Source organism: Tyto alba, unplaced genomic scaffold (genome assembly GCF_018691265.1).
Source record: "Tyto alba isolate M040663 unplaced genomic scaffold, T.alba_DEE_v4.0 Super-Scaffold_1, whole genome shotgun sequence".
NCBI lineage: Eukaryota > Metazoa > Chordata > Aves > Strigiformes > Tytonidae > Tyto > Tyto alba.
The window spans coordinates 25,029,622-25,055,552 of record NW_024881261.1 but is presented as its reverse complement, the minus strand read 5'-3'; the positions used below and the strand labels follow the sequence as shown (position 1 = coordinate 25,055,552).

The window sequence follows — 25,931 nt, the reverse complement described above, 5'->3', positions numbered from 1 at the left end:
TAATTTAATCAGCCATTGTAATTTCAAATCAGGAACTTTATTTAAAGCCACTGGGACACTGAAATTATTAATTATTATTATTTACAAAGCCATTCTTAACAGAATTTTCATTTATTAAAATATATGTGAATTGTACGTGCTACTAATAAGCTCATTAGAACAGTTAACCCAAGCAGATTTCTAACTTAATACAGTAGTCCATAGCCTTCTCAGAGAACACCTCTCCTTCCCTGTTCACAGGAACCAGCTTCCTATTCTAGATCAGGCTGTCAGAGTGATATTCAAAAAGGTTAACAGGAATGACCAATGTTTTAACCTGCTCTATCTAATCAGAGTAAGAACAACAAGCTCCACTTAGTCACAGCTCCCTTTTAAAAAACAACAGCACCACAAAACAAAACAAACCCAGGGCCAAAGGTGTTCTGCTATCTTGGTACATCCAGGTGACCCGCACTGAATGGTACTGGCAGAGAATGGTAGAATTTCACCTTAGCCAGGCTGCAATACAGTAATAAAGATCAGGTGGAAACATCTATATACACAGAGCACACATCTACAGAAACACCACAAACACCTCGAGGCTGGAAATGCCTGAAAGCACTAGGAACCAGTTGTCTCAGTGAAGACTTAGGTTTCTCAATGACTATACTGTTACTGTGTTTACTCATTTACTTTCATATAAATATCTATGAGACTTCCCAAGTGTTTCTGAAGTGAATTAACAATAGTCTTACTATATTCCATTTCCCTTTCCAGTCTAAGAAAGATGCAAGGTGAGAATGTGTTGTAGTTACACACGCACATGCACACACCTCCACACGTACAGAGCAAGCAAGATCTAAAAGATGAGATTTTACACTGATTGCAGAGAAATGTATGTTTTTCTCCCAAAACAACTGAAGATTCATAGCCTCCCATCTCTTCTGCCAGTAGTTCCTCTACCTACTGTCTCTATGCAGAAGTAGGACAACTCGAAAAAATCCCAATTCCCAAGACTCAGTCTCTTATAACTTCAGTAACTAATGCCTATCCTTTCTCCGAGCTTCCAAAAGTCACAAATGCTCCAGTCATTCATGCCATGCAATAGGAGACATTTACAACCCTGACACCTACATCTGACTTAGTAATACAGAGAGAAACAGGCATTTACTCCATTCACCACTCATCAGTGATTTTTGGACCTTGATATGAGCTGTGCCCCCAGAAATATCCATTTCTCTCCACCAATCACAAACAAGAGTCTAGATAACCTGCTCAACTGCAGGTGCCTAAAGATTGCCTAAAGTTGAATCCTCTTAAATTCAGGTTTACAGGGCACTTCAGAGACAGAGAGCAGTTGGAGCAAAGATACAAAATTAATCATTTCTTAGCTGTTACCAGAAGTACACCTGCAAATAACATTAAGAAGTCCCACGCTAAATTTCCCAACTCAACTTACTTGTCACAGTTTCACAGTCTTTGGGCTCAGCTCAGAACTGAGGACAAGGGTATCCCTTTGCTGTCCTGCACACACAAATTTTCTTGCATTTCCCATGAAGTCTCCAGTCTTCATTTTCAGGCCATCCTCTGACTGAGTTTGATCTGAGGATCAAACACCGTTCACTGCCTCAGTATCTGTTCTTATAGTGCAGGCTTGAAAAACCAATAGCCCTTTCTTTGTCCAAGAGAGTATCTCATGAACAAGTCATTTCTGGTCATTCTGCTTCAGGTCCAGGAATTTTTCCCACCACCACTCACTGTGTTACATTAGAATAGACAAAAAGGAAAGCAAGCTCCATAGTCTAAATAGCTTTTGCAGTCTCAGAAGGAAAGGCAATGATAAGGAGATGAGGGAGAGAAGCAACTCCTACAACAGACCATATATAGACAGTCATAACCAACTAATGATGAAAGTCATTATTTTGCTTTTACAAACATCTAGGAGAAACCGAACAATGCTGATGCTGTGCACTGACTTAACAGACAATTAAGTTCCTTTATAATGACAGAAAGTAGTAAGAGGAAGCAGAATTTTTCACTTCAGTCTCCCTACCATTATCATTGGGTATTGCTCGGGATACTTACTTCGCTTGGAGAAACTACCAAGCCTTATCAAGGATTCTCAAAGAATCAATTTGCTACCTCATGGGTTCAAGGCTCTAAAAATGTGTTACCCTGAGGAAAACTGAAATCAAGGATGACTTGCTGTAGTACTACCAAACACTGGAAATTAGCTACTTTGCTTGAGTATGATGTACTTTAGAGAACAAAACTGAACAATATACGGCATCATCCAACAACACCAGTAAGCAGTAGTTTTTGCCAAGGCCTCAGGAACATCTGACATGCTGTCGTAGTTTGAACTCAGAGGGCAACTGAGCACCACGCAGCCGCTCACACATCCCTTCTCTCCCAGCAATAAGAAGGGACAAATAAGCCAGGCTTGAGATTCGAGATAGGACCAGGAGAGGCAAATCACCCATTATGGTCACAGGCAAAAGGCAGACTCGCTAGGGGAAGAAAAAAAAGAATATACATTTATTACAGACACTAACAACACGTAACAGAGTAGGACAGTGAGAAGCATTGCCACATCTTGAGAACACCTTTCGACTACCCCTCACTTCTTCCCTGGCACAGCTCTGCTCCTGATATCTCTACCTCCTCCCCCAGCAGCACAGGGGCAGGGAATGGGGGGTGCAGTCAGTGCTGCTGCTGCTTCTTCCACCTTCAGTGAGGGGAGCTTCTGGAACTTCTCCCCCTGCTCCATCGCGGTCCCCCTCTCACAGGAGACAGTCCTCCACGAACTTCCTCTGACATGAGTCCCTCCTACGGGCCACAGCGTTTCCTCACAACTGCTCCTGCATGGGACACCCCCGCGTACTGCAATCCTCCCAGTGCTGAACTACAACAGCAGCGTTGACCTTTTCCCACAAGACCCCAGCCGTCTTCAGGTACAGACACCTTGATCAGCCATGAGAAACAAAACACAGGCCATAAATCAGTGTGTTCTCCACCGCAGATCTTCATGGGTGGTGGGGGGCCTGCCGTCTCCCCACAGGATACAGGTGGGTCTCTGCTCCAGCACACCTCCCCACTCCTTTCTTCCTCTGTTCCTCCACTGACCTTGGTCTTCACACAGCTGCTGCAACTCCTCCTCACCACATCCCTTCTTAAATAAGTTCTCAGAGGCGCAGCTGGTTGGCTCAGTTTTGGTGGAGCTGGGGGAGCTTTGAGAAGCTTGTCACAGGGGGCCACCCCTACATCCCCCTCCCCTGCTACCAAAAAACCCCACCATTCACTCAAACCCAGGACACACGCTTAGTCAAATGTTTTATGTGTATTAATGCCTAACAGAAGCTCTTGGAATCCTCCAAATGGAGCCAAATCTCCAAAGGCTCCAGAGAATCCCCAGGTACTCCTGGACTCCCACGCTCCATTAGACCCTATTTGGTGACAAGAACGGTCCTCCAGCACCTGCACACCTTATAGCCTAGTAGCTTTCTCCTTTGCCTTACATGCATGGCCTCAGACGAAAGGATAAAACTTCTTTCAAAGCACCTAGATTGCTCCTTTTTCCTCTTACTTTACTTCATCTGTCCATTAAGAACAGATCAGTTGACACCTTTGTGCTTTAAGGCAGGAAATAGGTCTAATCCAATAGACTAAAACCAGACTTTCAAGGACGGTGAATATTTGGATCTGAAATTTTATTTTAGCACTGGAAAACTCCTACCACTTCTAATGATGTGCCAATACAGAAACCCATGGAAAATATACAGAATTGGGAAGGAGCAGTCAAATTCATATTCCCTAGGATTGTTATAGAACACACAACATTCAGTCCATTATGCTGCTTGCCCTTTTTAACCCCGAGCTGACTGCACAATAAACACAAAGTCCACATTTCAGGCCTTATTTTAGGAATACAACTCTGTAGGCACATAAACATCAAGAAGCTAAACAGTCCATGAAAGACAGTGCAGCTAGGCTGGAAGAGTTAGTAAACCCCATTTGGTCAGAGAAACGGTCTCTGCCTTGGAACCAAACAGCTTTTATTTTCCAAAAGGCATTTCATCAGGAAGGTGCGTGGCACACGGTAATTACCTATGCTCTCAAAAGCAGTGAGACAGATGACCAGCTGCATACCTATCCTCCTCCTGGCCTAGCTCCCAAGCACTCTGGCATTTTCCACCATTGCCTACATGAATTAGGCAAAAGACAAAGGCAAACTACATTAAGGTTTCTGCCAGTTGGGTAGCGCTTCAGGTTTTAAGGACCACAGCCTAGGATTCAGTTACAACATGCTACAAATACCCTGTTAGGAAATATGACAGCTCTCTAACTGCAGAGCTGCTCTGTACTGTGAAATATGTCAGCAGGGGCTTGCCAGGGTAGAGCAATGTTAAATATTCGGCATGTCCTTGAAATCCAGATGTTCACGCGACCAGGTCTGACACGCACACTCCTTGGATGGGAAACTGAAGGTGACTACATTAATTTCTAACTTTGTTTTGGGGTTTTTTGGGTTTTAATTTCAAATCAAAATACTGTGTTCACTGTTCTGCATCATTACCTTCTGTTCTTGTAACACAGGACATGTGAAAATCCAGATGCAAATAAAGGCAGCTTCTCTTCAGTGATATGATGGGACCAAAACTTCAATTTACCTCCTCCAAGTTACCTGTTACCTCTGAAGCTTCATTCAGGTAAAAACACTTACCTCTTTTTGACGGAGGAACACTTAAAATAACAAGCACCTGCTGACTCAATTGCCCCATTACAGCTGCTCCCATTTTCACAAGAGACTATACTATTTCAAGTACTCCTTTGCCTAGCAGAGTCTTTATCGACATCACACAGGTACAGTGTAATTTATTTCAGATAAAAGAGATCATGGGAGAACAACAGTAAAGCTCCCAGGAAAGAACACAGCATGACTGCATTTCCCCTCTGTGGCAAAATGCAGCAACTTCAAGAAAGAAATGGCACCAGAAACCATTTTTAAAACACAAAGGTGTTGGTAGGGGAGAAGAATAAGAAGAAAGAAAAACCAAACAAACAAACAAAAAAAAAAAACCAAACAGAACAAACAAAAAAAAACACAAAGCACTAAGCAGTTCTATGGCTGTAGTTGTTACCCAAACAGATACAAAGAATAAGGGACTGCCTGCAAAAGAAGAGAAGCACAACAGGGAATGTAAGATGCAAAGGACTACAGGGAATGTGAGGTGCAAAGGAAAGACTATGAAGTAAATTTCTCCCAGACTTTTCTTCAAAGACCATGGCAAATTCAGGAACGGATTCCATAGCAATTGTGCAATGTAACCCAAAAGAGCCAACTGTTGTCCAGGGATATTTATGATGCTTTATAGAGGGAGGCTATTATCCCTTGGAATGGACTACAGAAGAATCATTTTGCTACTTCACAGGTCCAAGGCTCTAAAAATCTGTGTTACACTTAGGAGAGTAAAAGTGAAGTATGCAGAAGTGATCAAAGGAGAACAGGCTGGTTTTATAGCCTGCAGGGGAAACAACTGATCATATATTCTTCCTATGACAAACAACCGAGAAAGTAATTGAGAGCCTAGCAGAAACCAATGTTGTTACCTCAGCATTATTGATTTTGGGCAGACATCTTAATCTAACACATGACAAAACTTTGGTCATTGCAGTAAGATATAGCTTTCAAGGAAAAATGATATTTATAAAAGTAGTTTATGGTTCAGTTAGAGATTCTTATGAAGTCAAGCCCAGGCTATAAAGGAATGGAAAGAAAGGGACTTCTTAAAAACAAAATGGATAGAAAGTTCGATTAAAAAGTGAAAATATGATTCAAGTATACTAAAGCAGAAGAATCTCCCGATCTTCAAAACACTAAAAGGAAACAGTAAAAAACATAACTTTAAAATACTATACTAAGAAAGCCTTATTCTTATCAAAAGGATGACTAGCACTAAAAAATTCACAGTTCATCTGTTAGAAGTTAAGAAAATTCATCCAAAATTTAACAGAAATGCTCCAACTATTTATATTAAAAAGAGCTGAGGTTATTTAAAACATATATAACAAAATTAAGCCAGAAGAAGATAAGAAGATAAAAGTCTATATAGCCCTTTGTTAACATTCAAACTCAAAGAAATACAGCAGTAAAGAAATAAAAACTGTAAATACCAAAGAGCAAAATCATATAAGATTCTAACAATTATCTTCAGAATATATGTAGAGAAAAAAAAAAAAAAAAAAGTAAGTTCAGTTCATGGCAATTACTAAGAGTACATCATCAATTAAAAAAAAAAAAAAAAAAGTGGAGAAATAGAGGGAGCATAACTCGCAATTAGAAAATTCTTTCCTACCTTCTTTGTTTCCTCATACAAGCGATATGCCCTTTGTAACATCAGACACCACTTCTCTGCACCTGCCACTCTCCTGCTTCCTAAGGGTGTCTGAGCCTCTCCCCCTGCCCTTTTCAGCCTGAAAGGAGTAATGTACCACACATGGAGTTGCAGGTGATGACGCTAATTGGGCTCTCTCTTCAGCAGATGTATTTTACCTGCTAAGTCTGGCACTGCCTTCTTCACATCTGCATTGTATTAGCAAACTACAGTTGACTAATATACATAGTCCCTTCTCTATTCTTCCCAACCAACCAACAGTCTACTATTCCTGATTTAAGTCCCAAGTGAATAGCCTGGCATCGTTTTCACGTGCTTGAGACAAAATCTTACTTGTGAAATGACAGTCTGACCTAGAGCTCTCCAGAAGCCAGATCTAGAGATGATCAACCATTGTTCTTTAACATGCTTGGGGCAGACTATCTAAGAACACCCCAGTCCTGCACCTCTCCTTCTATCATGCTGCTGCCGTTGCTTTTGTGCCCTGGAAACTCTAGGACAAATGCCCTTAAGGGAAGGGGAAAACCACTGGGCTTCCAAAACTAGCATCCATTTTTGGCATCTATTCATAGAGCCGGTATGAAACAAATCCAGTCTGCTGGCCTTTGACACAGATTTCTTCAGATGTCAAAAAAAGAGGCAAAAGATAATGGCACTGGAGAGCTTGGTTAATGAGGTATGATGGCTATGGTTGATTTGTTCACCTCTTCTTTCATTTTATTACGTGTATCACAGTGATAAGAAGAAAAACTTCTCACATTTTGTTTACACGCTATACAGCTTCAGGCTTAAGTGGCGCAACACCTTAAGACTTACAACAGGCTTTGTAAGTAAAGCAGAATGCTCCACTCAAGTTGTGTCTATTTCCATCACATGGGGACCATTTGCAGGAGAAAATTAATACCAAGCTTCACTCTTCAGTAGCAAGCACACAGTGCACCACTGCCCATGAACTTGTTCCAAGTGTGAGGCAGGGCCATGACCTGGAAGGAGACAATTCAGAACAGTCTGTCACCAGTGTTGAGAAATTCAACATACCTCTGAACCACATCCTTCACTGACAAACTCTCTTTGTCAGGAGAACTGCTTCTATCATTGGGTCTGTCAAGCTGAGCCACTGAACAAGCTATTTCACTGGGTCTTCCCCAGTCAAGCTCAATTTGAGTTTTACAGTCCTTGATACTTGTGGGATATTTTCATAGAAGCCATTAACTTACTTTGCACTGGGAATTACACTGCTTGGCAGGGGCTATCTCTCCTCATGATACCTGCACGTCCAAAGTTGAACTTAGTCTTGTAATGAGATGGCAAAAAGTAGTCATATATATTCAAAATGTTGGCCTGTAAGCCAGTAAGGCCTGAAAATATTTACCAATATGTCAAAATGCTTCTAGCTGAAAACCGTTTCTAAACCATTCGCTGTTTGCAAGTTTAATGGCTTAAGGCTTATGGGCTCATGAATCACTAGCTTTCTTAGCAGCAGCATTTGAAATGTTGATACCTTAGCCTTGAAATAGATGTGAAGGTACCACAGCCTTTACAAGCTGTTATCGAAAGACATACTTTAAAAGCTCCCACAGAAGACTGAATGCAATAGAAGTAGCTGAGCAGGATGAAAGTAACCGCACCAACTTAGTTAAAGTCATTGTTCATGTCTGCGTTCCATTTTAGTGATTACCCTCCAGTTGGACAATGAATCATATTAAAGGAAGCTTTGATACTTACAGTTTGTCTGATAAAAAATCCAGATGACTTTAGAAGCAATGATGAGTATTTGGGAAACTATTAGTCTTATTTCAAATTACTGAATTCAACTATCAGAAGAAAATTTTGGAGAGCAATTCCATTTATCACAGATTAAAAAAAAAAAAAAAAAAAAAAGATTGTACCATTCTTACAAGCCCAAGATTTTCAGTTGAGAAGATGTATGAACATTCATGGCAAAAAAATTGCTACAACAGATACATGTGGAATGAGTATCTCTAAGGTCAAGGAGGTTATGCCAGTAAATGGCAAACACTACATTACAGAACTGTAAAATGAAATGCTAAGTGTACACTATACTACAGAGATAACAGGGATGGAACAGACAAATACAATAGCAAAGCCAACTGGAAGAAAGAAGAAATCTCAAATGTGAATAAAAAAATAATAATTCAATATACCTTCCTGTAAAATATGCCACCATCAACTGATTTATCTAGGTCTTGCAAAGAGATGTACACTGTAGAGTGTAAAATCATAAAATATATACGTTTTGTCTACAATGTCTAAGATAGATGAATTAACACATAAATATAGTAAGTAAACTGTTTCAGTTTTAACCAGAGAGATTATGAAAGCCCATTAAAATAAAATAAATAAATATGGTATGGGAATTCAAGTCTTCCTGTTTTTTTCTGAGTAACTGGCCCCATCTATATACACATTCATCCACCATGTCAATGCAGGCAACTTGCAAATCTGCCTCTTCACTCCTATCTCCTTGCAACCAGATTAAACCCTAATCTGTTTCAAACACTTCTCTGAGGACGGCTAAAATCAGGTCAGCCTAAGATCTCCAACCTTTCTTCTCCATCAATATAGATAAAAATTACCATTTTGCCTATCACTCAACTCGTAATTCTTCAACTCTAATTTCTCTCCAGTCCCCCACATTCGAGCACATAAAAACACTGAGAAAGATTTTTACGTATTTCCAAGATTATTTCTGTATGTTCATCATCACAGCTAAAAACTTTTGTCCAAACTCTCATCACCTGGATTACTGCAACTTCTTTCCCCAGCTCTAATCTCATGCAAATCCCATTCATCAAGAATGCCATCTCAATCAGTATTTTCAGCAATTACTCTAACTGTGTGAATGCATGAATGCATTCTTCTTTGGTTCTGCCTTGTATTTGGGCTTTTACTCATTCTGCACTCATATTTGAGGTAAACTCACTGTAAACAGCTCCAAACCTCATTTTCCTTCCTCTTGAATGCTCCTTAAGACTTACCTACTCTAATTTCACCTGAGAAATTTGACAATTAGTCTATTGTCAAGCACACTGATCAATACAATCCAACTCCTTCTTACACTTCCTGCCCATGACCATTTTTTTACATTCATACTGTAAGCTTCTGGGGGCAAAACCCACTGTCTCTTTTCAGATGTACATAAGCTCCAAACACATTTCTACTTTACTCACTAAACTAAATGCATGTAGTATTTACACTTGCTTCTCAACATTTTATGCAAATGCTGCCATGTTTTCAGGGACCACATGATGCTATCCTCATTGTAAACAGAGGAGAACAATGTGTGGGTAACCAAAATTTGAAGTAAGCACTGTTTAAATTATACTTGAAGCCTTACCAGCAACATTGCAACCTGAATGAAGCAGACACAACATGCAACTCACTGAATCCTTTCTAATGTCACAGGCCAATATATCTTCAACAAAGGTAGAAGGGTTATTTCCAGTGAGTTTGTGCTGTTTCAATATGCCTATACACACTTCCTTCAGCATGTCTGTGGTATACAATTATTTTCTACCACAGAGTGATTATGATTTTCAAAAGAGTCATCTATACCCACTCTGGTCCAGTAAAACCATTCTAGCTGCCAGCAAGGTTTAGTAGGCACGTTGCCAATAGCTCTAGTAAAACCAGGTCAGCAGCAACTATGGTTTAGTGCATATGTTGCAGGTAGGCTTTCAATCACAGTATGGACAACCCCTGGCTATCCACACTGGACAGTGGATGAGCCACACACAGATTTTACTTCTTCATTGTGCAGCAGTAAGACAACCATGGCAGTTGTTTATTGCCCTTTACCACCACCTTGGAGCAGACCACAGAACACCACCAATGTCCTGGAAGCCTGACAGAACACATGGCCGAGCTCAGGTAGCTAACAGATGGAAGACTGAAGAGGGGAAGAAAAACAAAAACAACAAAGAAAAAAAATTTAAAATATGAGCAGAGTGGAAGGGAGCAGCTTATTAAACTCACAAGTCATTTAGCATTTTACGCTGGTGCCTCAGTTACTAGGCACTACTGGTCTATCTAAAAATAGCTGCAAATGAAAGGGGGAAACCCAGAAGTGAGACAACAGCCTTGTCAGCAGGCTACTGCTTTGTCAATCCCATTTCTACAGTAAGTCTACACAGCTAGGTGACACCAAGGGGGATGATGCGCAACATTCCCACATACAAAAACATTCCTTGAAAGAAGGTTTCAGTAGGAAAACCAACTATTGCAGATATCAATTACCCAGTGACTGTGAAGCTGTGGATAAATTATCAATATAAATAAAGTGAGGATTCTCACACCCTGAGGTCAACCACTGACTAGCCAGCCTGAATCCTATCTGTCCTACTCCTTATGTTTCACAAAAGCAATCATGTTCTGGCTCAGGTCTGAAGATGATGCCAAAACCTTCCTACCCTTTCAGGAACACAGTTCCAGGGAGAAGGCACTTCCAGGCACAGCAAAAACACCTACTGGCTACAACACTGGGAACAATCCTGATCTCCTGTGAAACCTGTGCAACTGGATTGACTTTACAGACGTAGGGAGCAGTGAGGTTTGTATCCAAGCCCCCTTCACACAGGCTTTTCTCTCTAGGTAGCCTTCACCTTACTCAGCACAAGTGGTAGGCAGAAATCTACGAAAATGTTTAAATGCTCAAGTAACCACAGCACACTGCAGATGTGGCTAATTAATCTGATTAATCAAAGTCTTCTGTTCAGTAATATATCACAAAGCTATGTCAAATGAAAACTGCAAAGGCTCAAGAAAAGCAGCTGGCTCCTTTCTGTTTAGTCAAAAGACTTTTAACTCTTTTGCCGCTCTAAGGAAGAGTTTTATCTTGACTTAGGTATCTGTAAATCCACTTCCTTATCTAAAGGAAACAATACATTGTCCAATACACCAACATAGTAAAACACCTTCTGACACTGCCACCACAGGTAAACTATTACTGCATAAAAACTTGGGTGGAAACAAGTAAGTTTCAGACACACATTGAAGCATGCTAGAAATTCTGTTCATCAACTCTTCTGGAGATTTCAGAAACTTGAAGTTCCCAGAGAGTTTCAAGTGAGGCAGCTTGTCGAGTTGAGAGGGCAACACACATTGGAGAAGGTTACAAATGTAGAGTTTCGTGAAAATGACAGCGTATTCCACACTCCGCCCCTCCTGCTGCAGTTGTAGAGAATAATCACTAGATGGAGCTGCGCAGTCACAAATCTGATTTATGGCTGCTAGAAGAGTTTCTTGTCTCCTGCAGTTGTGTTTGGCCTAAAACTAACAAGTTCCAGTGCTTCTGGATAACTCATCTTCTGAAAGATGGGATGAAATGTTTTCATTTACAAAAGAAAGATGTACACAGAGAAAGTGATGAGATACCAAATGGAGGAAACAAACAAACAAACAAACAAGAAACCAATAGCACTCACAGCTTTCAAAATCAAAAACATTTAAAAAGTGAAATGAAAGATATTTCATCTGCCAAGACAGATCAGTTGTCTTGCTTTGTTCTGCAAGTCAGAAAGCACAGCTGACTCCTTAGTGCTTGACATGTTTAGCTGCTGCAAAAGAAAATACAAGAGATCTGAGCTCAAGTCTGTAAGTAAGATCTAGCACACACTAAAAATACAGTGATAGGCAAAGCAATTTCCCATAAATGCCTCACCTGGAAGATGATGCAGAAGGGGGCTGAAACAGAAGCAGAGGAAACAGACAGTTTTGCTAGCACAGGAACATAATTGCAAAGTTATCATCCTAGCCTACTGGCACAAAGTTCATCTAGCTTTCTAGAGATTAACTATGTGCCAAAAGGGAGGTTTTACCTGCTTTCATCCTACATCTGTTGAGGCCAAGTTGCAACCCACTCCATGTCTGTGTATTCCTGGTGTGTGTGCAACATTGCTAATTTCATCTGTAGAGCAACAAAATGATAGATCTTCACATCTTGCTTGGGTTTTGCAAAATCCAGATACTGCCAATGCTTCACAAAACTAAAACCAAATGCCCAACCCACCTTCAACAGGCACTGCTGGGGCCTTTCAGCATGTATCTATGTAATGAAAGAAAAACACATAAAAGATTTTTTTAGCCTCATTTCTAAGAAAAGATGGTAGCACAGTCACTGTCACAGTTTGTGTATTAACTCCCTCTGAGACAGATCAGGCCAGGGAGGAGATCCCTAAACAACCAGGCTGTCAGTGGCAAGGGCACTGCTGCAGCTCAAGTGGAAGATGCTGCAGAAGGGGGCTGAAACAGCGGCAGAGGAAACCAGGCCCCATTCCCCGGCTCACTGAGGATCTTCCTTGCTCCCTTTCACCAGGAAACTCATAGTTCTTTTGGTCACAAGACTTAAGTCCCACAGTCGCACATGGTTTTTGAAAAGGCATCTGCTTGCACCTCAGCTGCAAAAACCATTTGTGCTAGGGGAAGGAGAGAACACATTTCATTTCCAGGGCTAATTGGAGGCCTGAGCCCCTCATGAGGACATCTCTCTTAAGAGCTCCACCGTTGGAGCCCATTACCAGTTCGCACAACATCTGGGTGTGTTTTAAAACGACGACTACAGCGAAGACATACCAGAACCGGCCTCCCAGGTGCTGCTTTTGTCACTCCGCACCCCGCTACAGAGCTCGGTCAGCGGCTCCCACAGGATGCCCGGACCAGCATCGGGCACCTCAGGGCGCGGGGGCCGCAAACCTTTCCCTGGTGGTGGAAAACCCACCAAAACTACCGTCTCCAAGTGGACACGCTGGGACGGCACCCACACACCCCACGCGCCCCCCCACAGCCACGCCACGAGGCGCACTGCGCCGGCGCCGCCACGTGCCGCCCGGCCCCGCCCCCGCCCCGCGCGCCACTCCCCGGCTCCCGCCCGGCGCCCCGCTCCCCTCCCGGCCCCAAAATGCCCCTTTTCAGCGTGCCCAAGGAAGTGGCCGTCGGGACGGCGATGCTGGGGGTCGCCTTTGCCACGGGTTTGCTCGCAGGTAAGCGGCGTGTCCTTCCCCTCCCGCAAGCCCACGGCGGGGGGGTGGGGGCAAGGGCTGCAGCCTCCCCGTGTCCCCGCCGGGGCCAGGACGGGGACCGCGGCGCCCGGGCAGGTTCCCCCCGGAGGGAGCGTCCCCGCCCTGCGGGCCAGGACGTCGCTGAGCTGCGGCGGATAACGGAGTGGTGGTATTAGAGCCCAAGCCGCTGCCCGTACGTAATCCCAGGTGCCGCGGCGTGGGGCCCCGGGACAAGGTCCCAGCCCGGCCCCTGCGTGCGTGTTTTGGCCAGCCAGGAGACGCCGTGCCGGCGTCCTGGCCACCGCTTCTCCGCTGGGAACAGTTTCGCTTCCATTCCCCGGGGTCAGAGGACGAGCTCACTCGCAGTCTGGCTGCGGAAGGAGGCTGGTGTTGGGCTCGTCACGCAGCTGCTCGCTTACGTACCCTTTGACTGCAAGCAAGTTCCTGAAATAATCCACACCTCTCTGTGATCGTCTGTAAAATAGAGCCATTAACGGAAAACAAAATTAAAACTTCAAAATAAAAGTGTTCTTTAATAGAAAACAACTGTCAGGAGATGTGGAAGTAGGATTTCGGAGTTGTTATTTCTTTAAAATAATTGCCCCGTTTGGTAAAACAAGCATTGGGCATCAAAGCCGAGATAGTACTGTATTTCAGTAGATAGACAATAGTCTTTATACTTAAGCTTTCAGCATCTACTTTTTTTGTGCACTGGTTTCATGCTAAACAAGCCACTGAGCAATGCCAGATTTCCCGTGGCCAGAGGGCAGGACGCTGTCATTAGGAGACAGGGCTTCAGAAGATGCATCAGCTGACAGCCCTGAAGACCCACAGCCTCTGTCCATCTGCAAAACAAGGTCCCCAGACTATGAAAACAGTGTGCCTCATTCATGCTTTTCTCCTTACACTTGCCCTTGGCGTCCTGATATGGTTAGTTGTCCTGTAAGAATATGACAGTTTGTAACCTTCATATCGGCCACTGAACACAGTACACAAGCCTTTCCCTTTCCACTTTTGCAGACTTGGGCCGGACATCTTAGTGGTTAAAAATAAGAAGGAAAAAAAAATTGGAGCCCACTGAGATGTCCAGCTACATTGAATTTTCCTTTTTCACTGTATTTTTCAGAGCAAAGAAATCATTAACCTGTAGTAATACTTAAGTGCTTGCTACATTTACGCAGGCAATAACTGAAAAGGTTCTTATTCCTTATTTTTTGTAGGTAAAAGATACCCATCTTTAGTTTTTGGGACACCCAAATCATCCAAGAGCGTTATGGGGAAAAGCAGTCCTCTCTGGCAGTACATACTGGATCACTCTTTGCGGGAACATCCAATTCTAAAGAAGCTGCGACTGGTCAGTATTGTTTCCCCCCATGCAGTTTTTCTGTTCAGTGCCCTCACTGTTCCACTAGGACTTTTTGGTATCGCCCACACCTGATCCTGAACTGCTGGATTCTTTGCAATGTTCCTTTCTCCATCTTACTTGCATACACATTAGAACTTTGGAGTCCAGGAGACTCTCCAATGTTCAGGGCTACTTAAATGCCTATTTAATATTACTGGCATACGTTTTAGACATGTCTTTTCATCCATGGCTCCCAAGCCCACACATTTGGGCAGCACTTGATTTTGACTTGAACAGGTGACTTCTGTTCATTTTAGTTGGCATGTAAGGAAACTAGCTCAGAGAGGTGATGTCCTCCAGCAGGCTCCAGTGTCAGAGCTCAGAACAGACCGCCTGACTCAGGATTGAGTCATTTCAAGTGAGACAAACTACTCCTGTAGAAAAGCAATTAAATGTTAAGTACTGGAGCTGGTTGGTTGGAATGAGCCCAAGAGGAAGAAAGAAAAGGAGAGGACCTTCCTTTTCCATTCAACTGCCACAGCACAGCTCTGCTCTGCGTAACCAGAACCACGTGGTTTGACCTTCGGCAACAGACTGACCTAGCAGTTCATAAAACCATTCTACATGTCTTGGAGGAGTAAGGACATAAGTACAAAGGTTATAATCTTAAAAAAAAAAAAAAAAAAAAAAAAAAAAAAGGCACATCTCTCTATGTAAATTTACAGAAATAAAGGACTTTTGCAGTCAAGGTTCCTCTGTGGTTCTTCATCAGTTATAACTATTGCTGAGTTTGCCACAGCCACGGATGGTCGCTTTGGGGCATATTACTGCTTTGAATGATCAGCCACTGCTTATGATGCACACCCCACCCTCCTTAGTTACCGTTAGATTCCAGCCAATTTCTGGCTCACAAATGGAGCACAAAGCCATCTAATATGAGAAAGGGAGGAGTGTATCTTTTTCTTGGGGTTTCTCTTGTTTTTTTTTTTCCTTAGGATATTGTTTTGGAAGCTTTGGGTTTTGTTTGTTGTGATATGTTATTTTTTTTTTTCCCTCTCTAGCTCACCGCTGATCATCCCTGCAGTAAAATGATGGTGTCCTGTGACCAGGCTCAGCTTATGGCAAATTTGGTCAAACTCATTAAAGCCAAGAAAGTTCTTGAAATAGGTAAGAGTTACTTTGTTCTCTGTAATAGAATAAAGCTTGTGGCTGTGCTTCTCCAAATACAGCCACATTTACATTAAGATACCTTAAGTTACATTAAGATATCTAAGCATAGTAAGGGACTGCATACCTGTCTTGGGAAACAGGTGGGCGAACTACAGTGTGAAAATTAGTGTCTGATTTGCACTTACTTGCCACTTTGTCTATCTGTGCATTCAGTAATTCTGGCATCAGCATGGATGTCTCGTCAACTCTGAGGCAATCTGAAAAAATAAGATCGACAGATCACCTGGGTCTCCAGCAGTTGCAGGACAGGGTGTATTCTTTCCTTCCTGTATCAGTTTCTTGCCAGAAGAACATGTTTTGCTGCACAGGCCCTGCATCCAATCCGCTTTCCTTGATGCACCTATGTTAGCAGGATGTCCCAAAGCCAGAGTGATGCTGAGCAGCCAGGTATGGGTTCCCACCATCTTCATTCTCGGCCTGGCTGTTACGATGCCCTGGTATTTCGCTGGTGGTCAGGTCGCTTTGGCTCAGGATTTAGCTCCACTTTTAAATAGGAGCATTCCTGAGAGATACCGGACCAGACTATGCCTTGTGTGTCCAGGAGACTTTTGGAAAAAGCCAACATTAAGCTTCGCTAAAAGACTACTTTAAAAAAAAAAAAAAAAAAAAGTAAAAAAATCCACCCAAACAACCATTACGTTAAAACAGAGGGGAAACCTTTTGTGTCCACTAACAAGTTGCTATCCTTGACTCCTTTGGGGTTTTTCATTATGAAAGGAGCCCTGTAGTTCACTATTTATCTTTTTTTTTTTTTCCTTTCACAATATGGTAAGTGTTGATGACTCTTATGATTTTCCTAGGTGTTTTCACAGGTTATAATGCCTTGAATATGGCACTTGTGCTGCCAGATAATGGCAGAGTTATTGCCTGTGATATAAATGAGGACTATGTCAAAATTGGAAAGCCACTGTGGAAGGAGGTAAGCAGCATCTCTTCTGTTACATGTTTGGGACAGCTGCATTTGCATCTCAAGGGATTTTGGTATCTTAGACTTGCACATACACACACAAGCATTCATATCATTAAAGGAGGCTGAGAGCGTTCAGTTTGGAAAGACAAATAAGTCTGTCTGGAACCTAGAAATAATAGGAAAAATACCTGAACACCAATCATTCCCTGAGTACAACCTACTAACAGGTTATTTCTTGACCACTTTTCATCGGCAATTTATTCTTTTTCATTCTAGGCAGGAGTAGATGATAAAATTGACCTGCGGATTAAGCCAGCAATTCAAACACTTGGTAAGTGACCTAAGATACTTTTTTTTTTTATTCCTTCCCTAGAAGTAGAAGATGGATATAATACTGGTGAAATCTAAGACCATATATGCTTCTGGATCTGATCTCTTTACCAACAGTGAGACAGTTTGTCTTACGTTTAAATGATAAATAAAAAAAATCATAAAACTTCAGCACTTCAGAAGTTCAGTTTTCCTACGTGCTAGCAGAGACAGGAAAAAAATTGCCTGTGCTGTGTAGGGAGCTGTACTGGTCAGTCACCTGTTCTGTCCATCGCCTTGTTTACTCTATGAAGTACTATAGTCAGCTGCTTCTGGGAAAGCTGATTAAAACAGCTTAATTAGACAAAGCCCAGTTTCTCTTATCCATTGTCCATTCTAAGCAAGTATTTCTTTGTTATAGACAGGAACAGTTTTCTGAAAGGGCTGAGGTGCAGAAAAAATACTGAAGCCATTATAAAACTTAAGATATAAACAGTTGAATTGTCTCCAGAGGAGTTAAAATTTAGGATGTGCCAAAATCACGCAAGACCATTAGGAAGGCAATGACTTTTCTCATTCAAAAAAAGAGAATATGTGGGGCAGATGGAATATTAATAAATATTCTGAAAATGCAAGAAATTTGCTAGGAATGGAGGAGGCAGAAGAAGTTTTCCAGTAAAGGTGTTTGATGGATCCACAAATCCATCCATAATATTGTATTACTTCAAAATTCATCTATCCTTTCTAAAAAGGCAAATGTTGGAAGTCTGCTAGGATGCACAGTCCTTGAAGTCTGATGGAGAGCTTTGTCTAGGCGATGCTTCAGGCAAAAAGATCCTCTGTTGGCAGAGGATAAGGGCAGGTGAGAGGGGTGGCCAACAACCTTAGGAAGGCAGCAGCATCTCTGCAACTGGCAATTTGGAGTTCTCAGTCAAGAAGTCCATTTAGGAGAACTTAAAACTGAACTCCACTTGCCTTGGCCCAGGGAGGGACTACTTACAGCAATCTTTTGCTGTGATAGAGATTTCTGACAGTGTTTGTTCATGGCCTCCATCTTTGCACTTGATCATCAGCGAGAGATTAGCATTCAGAACCTGTTCATAAATGTGAGAAAAATCCTAATCCACTTAAAACAGTTCTTCTCAGTCAGCTCAAAAAATAGCTGAAGGTGTAGAGTGCGTCCAGTTTCAAACTGCTTGACTTGTTTTTACTGCACCTTTCAGCAGTCCCAGCTGCATCCTGCAGGTTTAGAACTACCCCATGAACTTCCAAGTAGGCAGAACTCGGTAACTGAGTGTTTTATGGCATATATGATGTCTAGATTGGTTTCTGTGGGATAAGCTTTTCTAGTAATTAGCTGTAGAGGAATAGGCTGCCTGGTCAAGGCACCAAAATCATTATTTAATGAGAACTTTGATATAAATGGACGACTTCCTCCTACACAGCATTAACCAGGGTGTAACAACTCACTTTGTTGCTCATCTAGATGAACTGTTGGCCACTGGAGAAGCAGAAACCTTTGACTTTGCTTTCATTGATGCGGATAAAGAAAGCTACAATGAGTACTATGAAAAATGTTTGCGCCTCATAAAGAGAGGGGGAATAATAGCTATTGATAATGTAAGTACTGCAGTTGTAGTGGTAGTAGCACAGGGAGTTACTGCTTTTGCCTCTGGGAAAGGAAAAAAAAAAAGTCACAGTGGGATTCCAGTAATGTGATTTCTGACCTGCAACTTGGTTGCCAATTGCAACATGTTTGTTCCATGTTATACAAGGTAGGCTTTTAAAATTCAGCATAAATTCCTAAAGTAAGCTATATGGAACACTAATATAAGCAAAGAATAAAACCTTATAGAAGTAAGAAGTAATATGTTAAATTTATGTTAGTACATATACAGCCTATGATAACAGAAACTTAAGTTTTTTGTAATTCATTACAGAGAATGCTGTGTATTATTCTGATTTGTCTTGTAGTGCATCTATTGTGTACAGTACTTACACAAGATCAAAGGTGGCACTTACAATCATTAGCTACTAATAAGTTAGCAATTTGTAACTTTTACTAGAAACAAAGACAATGTTAACAGTGTTAAACTTCAGGCACCTTTAAGGTTATAGGGACAGCTGAATAGGGGCTTTTAAAAATACCTCTGTTTAATCACGTATTTTTTTATTTTGGCTTCTAATTTGCAGTAGAATTACAATTAGTCAATTCTGTGGACTCCCAGTCCTGCTTCCTTATGAGAGCTCCACGTCAGAGACCACTAAAAATCTGAAATACAATAAGGAATCTCAATTTCTAGAAAATATGTAGGACCTTTTCCAAAGCTTCCTTTGGAACATATTAGAACAAATGAGGGGCATGACATTTCTTTTTTCAATAGGTCCTTTGGAGTGGAAGGGTGCTAAAACCAAGAAAGGATGACTTGGCAACCCAGAGCATCCACCACCTCAATGAGAAGCTTCACAGAGATGCACGGGTCAACATCAGCATGCTCCCAATGGGGGATGGAGTCACATTAGCATTCAAGTTGTAACTCAGGGAAGCCCAGCAGATGGGAAGCAAACAGTATCAAATCATCAATAAAAATACAGGCGGAGCAGTATCAAAAATGATTATTTAACCTATATCTCCACTGGATAGCACTAGCCTGGGAAAGTAGACTTTAGGAGCAGCAGGATCCTAATGGCAGCTAAGTTGGGAAGAGAGACCTGTTTTGAGATCTACTATGGTTTCTTATTTTAATTGTAATAAAGCAAGTAAATATATGTGTAGTTGTCCTTGTAAGACAGTGGTTGAAAAAAATCTCCATCTGTAGAATGACTTCAGTTCCAAGTGAGTCAATACAACCAAGTCATTTTCTGTCCTAAAAGAGGCTAGTAAGTAGCAGAATGATCAGTCCTGCCATCAAAAGGAAAAGAAGTAGAGTTTAGTAATAATAAAAGCCCTAATAGAGAAATGGATCTTTAGTGAAATATACATGACATTAAGGAGACGGCAAGCTTTCTCACACTAACAATATTGAAAGTCACTGGTAATCCTTGAAAGGTACTACATAAGAAGCCTCAAATATACATCATCTGGGGAAAAAAAATAAGTCTTTAAAAGCATGTCACAGGACAAACAGGATTTGCGATACAGAGCACTCCCTAAAACCTTTGTGTGCAAGGACTGGGTTTCTTTAACCTAGGTAAAAGGGCAGATTCTGACTTGTTTGAAGTGAGAACAAGGAAGAGTGAATGGGCAAGAAGAAAATCAAAACAGTTCTTCCTCCTTCCTCTCTCTCTCCCACCTGCCCACCAAAGCAGCAACTTACTCGGTGCTTGTTTCCTAGAAAGTTGCCAGCACAGCATTGGTACCAAGTCTACAGAAGGAAAATGATGATTGTATGAGAATGCAATACAGCTGTTGACTGGCTATTCAGATAATTACTGCAGGCAGAGATTCCCTTCCCTAGGCAGCACGTAACAAAATGATGCTTTTTCCAGGCCTTAGTAAAGTATTTTTCCTAAAGTATTTTCAACTCCCTAGTTAACTTGATTTGCTGTTGTCATCCATTAATCTTGTTTTATCCTGATGCATTCTGTAAAATTTTTGATCAAGAAACAGTAGTTGAAAAAGCTTACCTTACCTGGGACCAATGAAAGAAACTTAAGCAGAGGGGGTGGGAGGCATAATCTGTTCAAACTAGAGAATAAGAATCTAATTAATTACTTCTTTCCATGGTGATTTACAAATAATAATAACAATTATTTTTCAGGGCTTTTTATTTCAGCCTGTAATTCTTATTATACAGAAAACCTAATTAAACAACAAACCCAAACCACAGACAAAAGCTCCACTGCCTACTGCTTTAGGGGACTGATACACTGGAAGGAAAAAGGTCACTTTATATTTGCTGGTCTCCTGTAGGGAGGCTGTATCAGAGCTAAGAGAATCCTTTCATTTGCTTAAATAATGCACTTGAATGACTCAAGGCACAGGGGGACAAAGATTTTAAGTCTCAAAATTGTTAGAACTGGCTACTTGGCTCACATTTTTCAAATTTCAGCTGGGTGGCTTGGCTTCTGATAAGGGGCACACATTCAGGGCACAGGTCTTGCCTGTCTCAGACGCTCGTGGTAGCATACTGCAGTGGGAGAGTAATGAAGAAAGGAAGCATTTCCTGATGGATTCAGAGTGAGGCTCTGAGTGAGATCTCAATTCTATTTCTGTCACTTCCACTTAAAACCCTGATTCAGCAGAGCATGTCAGGATGTGCTTAAGTAAGTACTTTGCTGAATTGAGGACTGGCTGCTGTAAAGTAAAATCCATGGTTGGGAGAAGGCCAGGATGAGGTGCGTATTGGCTCTTAAATGATGTTTTAAATAGGGCATAAAGCTTGTCCAGTTTCTTTTTCCGGGTACAGTTTTACCCACAGAGCTTCAAATTTCTGAATGCTCAATTTTCTTATTTGTGTAAAAGAAATAACACCTTACAAAAGCCTTAATGACTATAATAGCTCTCAGATGGAGTGGCTAAAGGAATATGCACGATCATTATGCATTTGCATGCAAAGCTTCTGGCCGTGTTCTACATTACAATTTTACTTTTTAAGTAGATAACAAAAAATTGTAATGATTACAAACACAAAATGCGACACTTTAACAGCTGGGGCATCCTCTCGAATATTCCTGCTTTCAGAGGCTGTAGGCTGACAGTCACAAGCAAGCTACAAGTTGTTCAAAATACGTACCTTGGCCTAAAAGTACCATGATGGCCTTCCCCAGACACACAGAAGTCACTGGAAGATTGATCACAGACCCTTTAATTGTTTTGCTACTGTTTTCCAAGTTGCAAGAATCCTCTCAGTAAAGTATAGCCAAAACTGGGCAAGCACTGTGAGTATTTTTTCAAGAAACTGTCAAATGACAGTTTAGCAACATTTAAAACCAAATACAAACAATCATAGTTCATGAATCCAGAAACTCATGTTCCTTGAATGGTGGGAACTGGCAAAGTTCCCATCACCTGTGCTAGAGGAAGACCTATCAAGTGCCTGAGGCTGAAGCTGTGTGCAGCAGGCTAGCATTTTGCCTCTGCTTTGGGCTCTGCTCCATTTTAAATATGCAGAGCATAGTGTGAGCATTTAATCAAACCTGTCTCCATCCTGATCACGTAATTACCATTAGAAAGAATAGCAATGTGTCCCTAAACTATAGATTGATGGGCCATCTGTAAGCTGAAACAAAGAGCAGAAGGAAGCTTAATTGAATCAAATATTTAGAATACATTACACTCTATCTTGCAGTTACTCAGAAGCTGGCCTTCTCTTCAGACTTCTGTCCTGTGCATCTGGAATTCATCACCGCTAACTGCATTTAATCCTTCAACCTTACTATAAAGTGACTGCTGATAATATATAATTATGGTTTAATTCAAGTGGTGAATCAGCTTTGGGGAATTTGTGGGGACAATGGGAATTTAGGCTTTCATTAGGTGGCGAGAGTGGACCACACGATAATGCAGCACAAGTCTTTGTCTCTCTCTAATGGTGAGATCGTATATGAGAGTTTACAGGTCTACTCACCCCTCCCGGGTAACACACTCACCTGAGCTACTGCTCACACTGCAGAGGCTCAGGATTTTCTACCCCTGAAGAGGAACTGACCTGTAGGCACAGCTGTTGCCCAAGCACAACTACCCAGCACCTTACGCAGCACTGGCATCTCTTCCAGTTGCGAGGGTTGACCCCAGAGAGGCCAACATAGGTGACAAATGAACAGTTCAGACTTGCTCCAAAGGAAATGGTACTGAAAAATAGTGCATTAAGAAAGGAAAAAAAAAAAAAAGTCCCCCTAGTGCAGTAACTCCCAGAAGCCACTGTGAGAATGAAAGCGTGTAATCCTAACTGCTGGGTGGGTATCGGTCCCTGCTCCGACTTTGTCACATTCAAAATGGTGTGGTGGGATATTTGGATGCTTGACAGGGAAAGGAACAGAAGACTGTTTCAGAGCAGACTTTGCATCTCTGCTAGCTAATTAAATGAGCAGATGACACTCACTCAGCAGTGCTGCCATGCTCTCCCTTTGTGCTGGTCCTCTCAGATACACCCAGAGGAAGGATAGCAAGAGCTTGGAGTTATCTACAGCATGGAAAACACTCAGGACTCGGACTGGGTGCTTGGAAATCTCTAGAGAGAGGGCTGCCCCAGAAAAGAAACAACTCACTCTTCAAGGGTAGACACAGGGGTTCCTGAATGCTGAAAGCTCACTTCTGCATATTCAGTGCTGCAGTTTTTGATCCCACTGAGACATGCAGGGGATGAAGCAGGGAGCATCATTGGTCTCTCACATTGCTGCAGACCTAAAGGAAAACTGGGCTGCTGGGTGTAATGTAACTTAGAGGCATTTGTTTGAACCTCTGACACTGCTGTGCCTCCTTAACAAACTCACTGTTTTTAATCTGTTTGAATGTAGCTACATTACACACAGACCTCTATTTCTGTGAATTGCTGCTCATGGAAGACAATTAGTAAGCCTTTTGTGATAAAGCCCTTAGAATAGGGGGAAAGGAACATGAATATAAACCTCATGCCTTTCTGACAATGCAGTAGCACACTTAGCTGCATCCCTACTTCTTATCCCTACTCTTTATCACTTGAAGAAATCCATCCTAAATGGCCACAACAGGGGTAAATAAGCTAAGAGGTCAGTGCTGTTTTAAGAGACTGTTCTCCCTACTAGCTGAGACGAATACAGCTTGGTCCAATCTAACCCATCTACTGAAACTGCACAGGCCTTCTCCATCCCCGGTGCCACCCTTGCACTATCACAAGGAACGTGACCATGCTGAGCAGCTCCATCCATTCTGCCAAACAACAGATATGCCAACACATTTGGATAACTTACAAGCTCCCCACACACAAGCGATCTGGACCCATCTACAAGTGGCCTGCAGCATGTTTGATTTTACTGCTCATTTCATTTTCATGGGAGCAGAAGCACTATCACATCCTTCCCAGAATGAAAATGTGTAAAACCATAAATAAAAAGAGATGCATCTTTTGGGGGCAGGATTTCTGATGAGTTCCAAAACTAGAAGTACTGGACAAAGCCAATTATTCTCCCTTTGCACACTTAAGAGCTGCAAATGAGAATTTCTTGACACAGTGAGCACTGAAGTTTCTTCAGAGAAACTTAAAGGTAGCAAGTTTTGTTTCCTCGCCCATTGGCTGCACTGCTCTCTGGTCTGCCAAGCCCTGCCTCAGGGCAGTGGCGTTTCTCTACTGCTGCATGTTGTGCCTGGTGATTTGCACTGGGGTGAAAGGCTCCGTTCAAGTGTAAAGCATTACCTCTGCATAACTCTAATCACACACAAATTGGTCTCATGCATTTGCAGCTACTCGTGGTTTCTAAGTCACCTGTTTTGTAATAATAATTTTTAAAGCAATGTTTTGAAAAAGGAAATGAACAAACATAAAACCTGTAAAAGAGGGAAATTAATGTGGGATTTCAGGCAAGTTATTTATCTTCCTTTTTGGCTCGGTGCAATACTGTAGGGATAAGCACATAACTAGCTGCTTTAATATTTACTCCTATTATAGGAAAAGTAAACATTGCTGATAAGTCACTGCTTTCCAGGATTAGATTTCATATTTTAGAGACTGCTTTAAATTAATGCAGAAGCAAACATTATCTTTTCTTCTTATTCATATATTTCCCTAATGAGTTCCAAGCAAATTGTGCCTACTTATATTTTATGATTTTAAATAATTAAAACATTTTATGGAGGCAACTAAAATTCTCCCCAGAGTTAGCAGAAAGATTATTGATTGAACAGATCTCAAGCTACAAGGAAAAAAATATTATTTAGTTTAAAGGCTCATAATTTTATTCCTATTCATCTACTGAAAAACCAAGAGACTGTGCATTTTTACAGCAACCTTCTGAGTTATGCTGGGGTAGGGACTTGGGTTATGTTGGTGAGCTGAAAAGCGTAACTTTTTGACATCGTGAAATTAGATTTGCAGAAGATAGTTAATGAGAGAGTGTTATTGCTGCTGTCACAAGTAAATGCAATGCCTAACTACTGCAGACACACATGACAACACAATGTGCATTACCCAGAGTAAAGCCTGGCTGTACATTCACAACACTAAGAATTTGAATCAAATCCACAAATGCAAAACATCAGTGGAATAAGTCTGCTCTCAGGGGTGGACTGGCTCACAGGACACCTGGGCTCTATGTGTCATGTCGCACGGCATGGCCACAGAACCCCATAGGGTTATGGCCCAGATGTTACTAGCCTGTAGCACAACCCCCGGCAACAGAAAGGGGGTTTCTACCAGCACAAGAGGAAAAACAAACAAACAAGCAGGTCCTACCCTTTTCCCCATACCATCTGAACTCACACAGGCTGTAGCTCACGACACTCAGTGTTTACATCATTTCCTCATACGGTACATATTTTGGCATTTGCCTACTACAAGTTGGCATCGCTGTTGTCTGCTCCAGGTCAAAACCTGGAAGGCAGAAGGAGCAGTAACAGCTGTAACCAGCAAAAGGGGAAAGTTTTGTCAGACGGCAATGGATACCTTTGAATCCAGGCAGAGGTGTGAGGGCCATGCGGGGACTGGGAGGGGGCAGTGAGACCTCCACACTGCCCTGTGTGGAGGGACCCACATCTGCCTCCACCTCTGGCAAGGTCCAGCTCCACAGACAGAGGTGAGAAAGGGTCCCTCAGGTGCCTTCACCCCAGAGCT

At 41.9% G+C, this 25,931-nt stretch overlaps 1 protein-coding gene across 1 annotated transcript; it reads left to right on the top strand.

The window, feature by feature from the left end:
- Positions 1-13,217: 13,217 nt before the first annotated feature.
- Positions 13,218-19,953, top strand: COMTD1 (catechol-O-methyltransferase domain containing 1). Its single transcript, XM_042791781.1, has 7 exons — positions 13,218-13,372; positions 14,611-14,744; positions 15,797-15,902; positions 16,766-16,884; positions 17,152-17,206; positions 18,671-18,804; positions 19,569-19,953. Exons 1-7 carry the CDS (start codon positions 13,291-13,293, stop codon positions 19,719-19,721), a joined length of 783 nt encoding a protein of 260 aa, XP_042647715.1. The 5' UTR covers positions 13,218-13,290; the 3' UTR covers positions 19,722-19,953.
- The last annotated feature ends 5,978 nt before the right edge of the window (positions 19,954-25,931 follow it).

What these genes read in the sequence shown, in the direction of transcription:
- COMTD1 (XM_042791781.1), top strand. Translation starts at nt 13,291, where the DNA reads ATGCCCCTTTTCAGCGTGCCCAAGGAAGTGGCCGTCGGGACGGCGATG. An exon ending in TGCCACGGGTTTGCTCGCAG is followed by an intron (nt 13,373 to 14,610) that starts GTAAGCGGCGTG and finishes TATTTTTTGTAG; the next exon opens with GTAAAAGATACCCATCTTTA. An exon ending in GAAAGCCACTGTGGAAGGAG is followed by an intron (nt 16,885 to 17,151) that starts GTAAGCAGCATC and finishes TTTTCATTCTAG; the next exon opens with GCAGGAGTAGATGATAAAAT.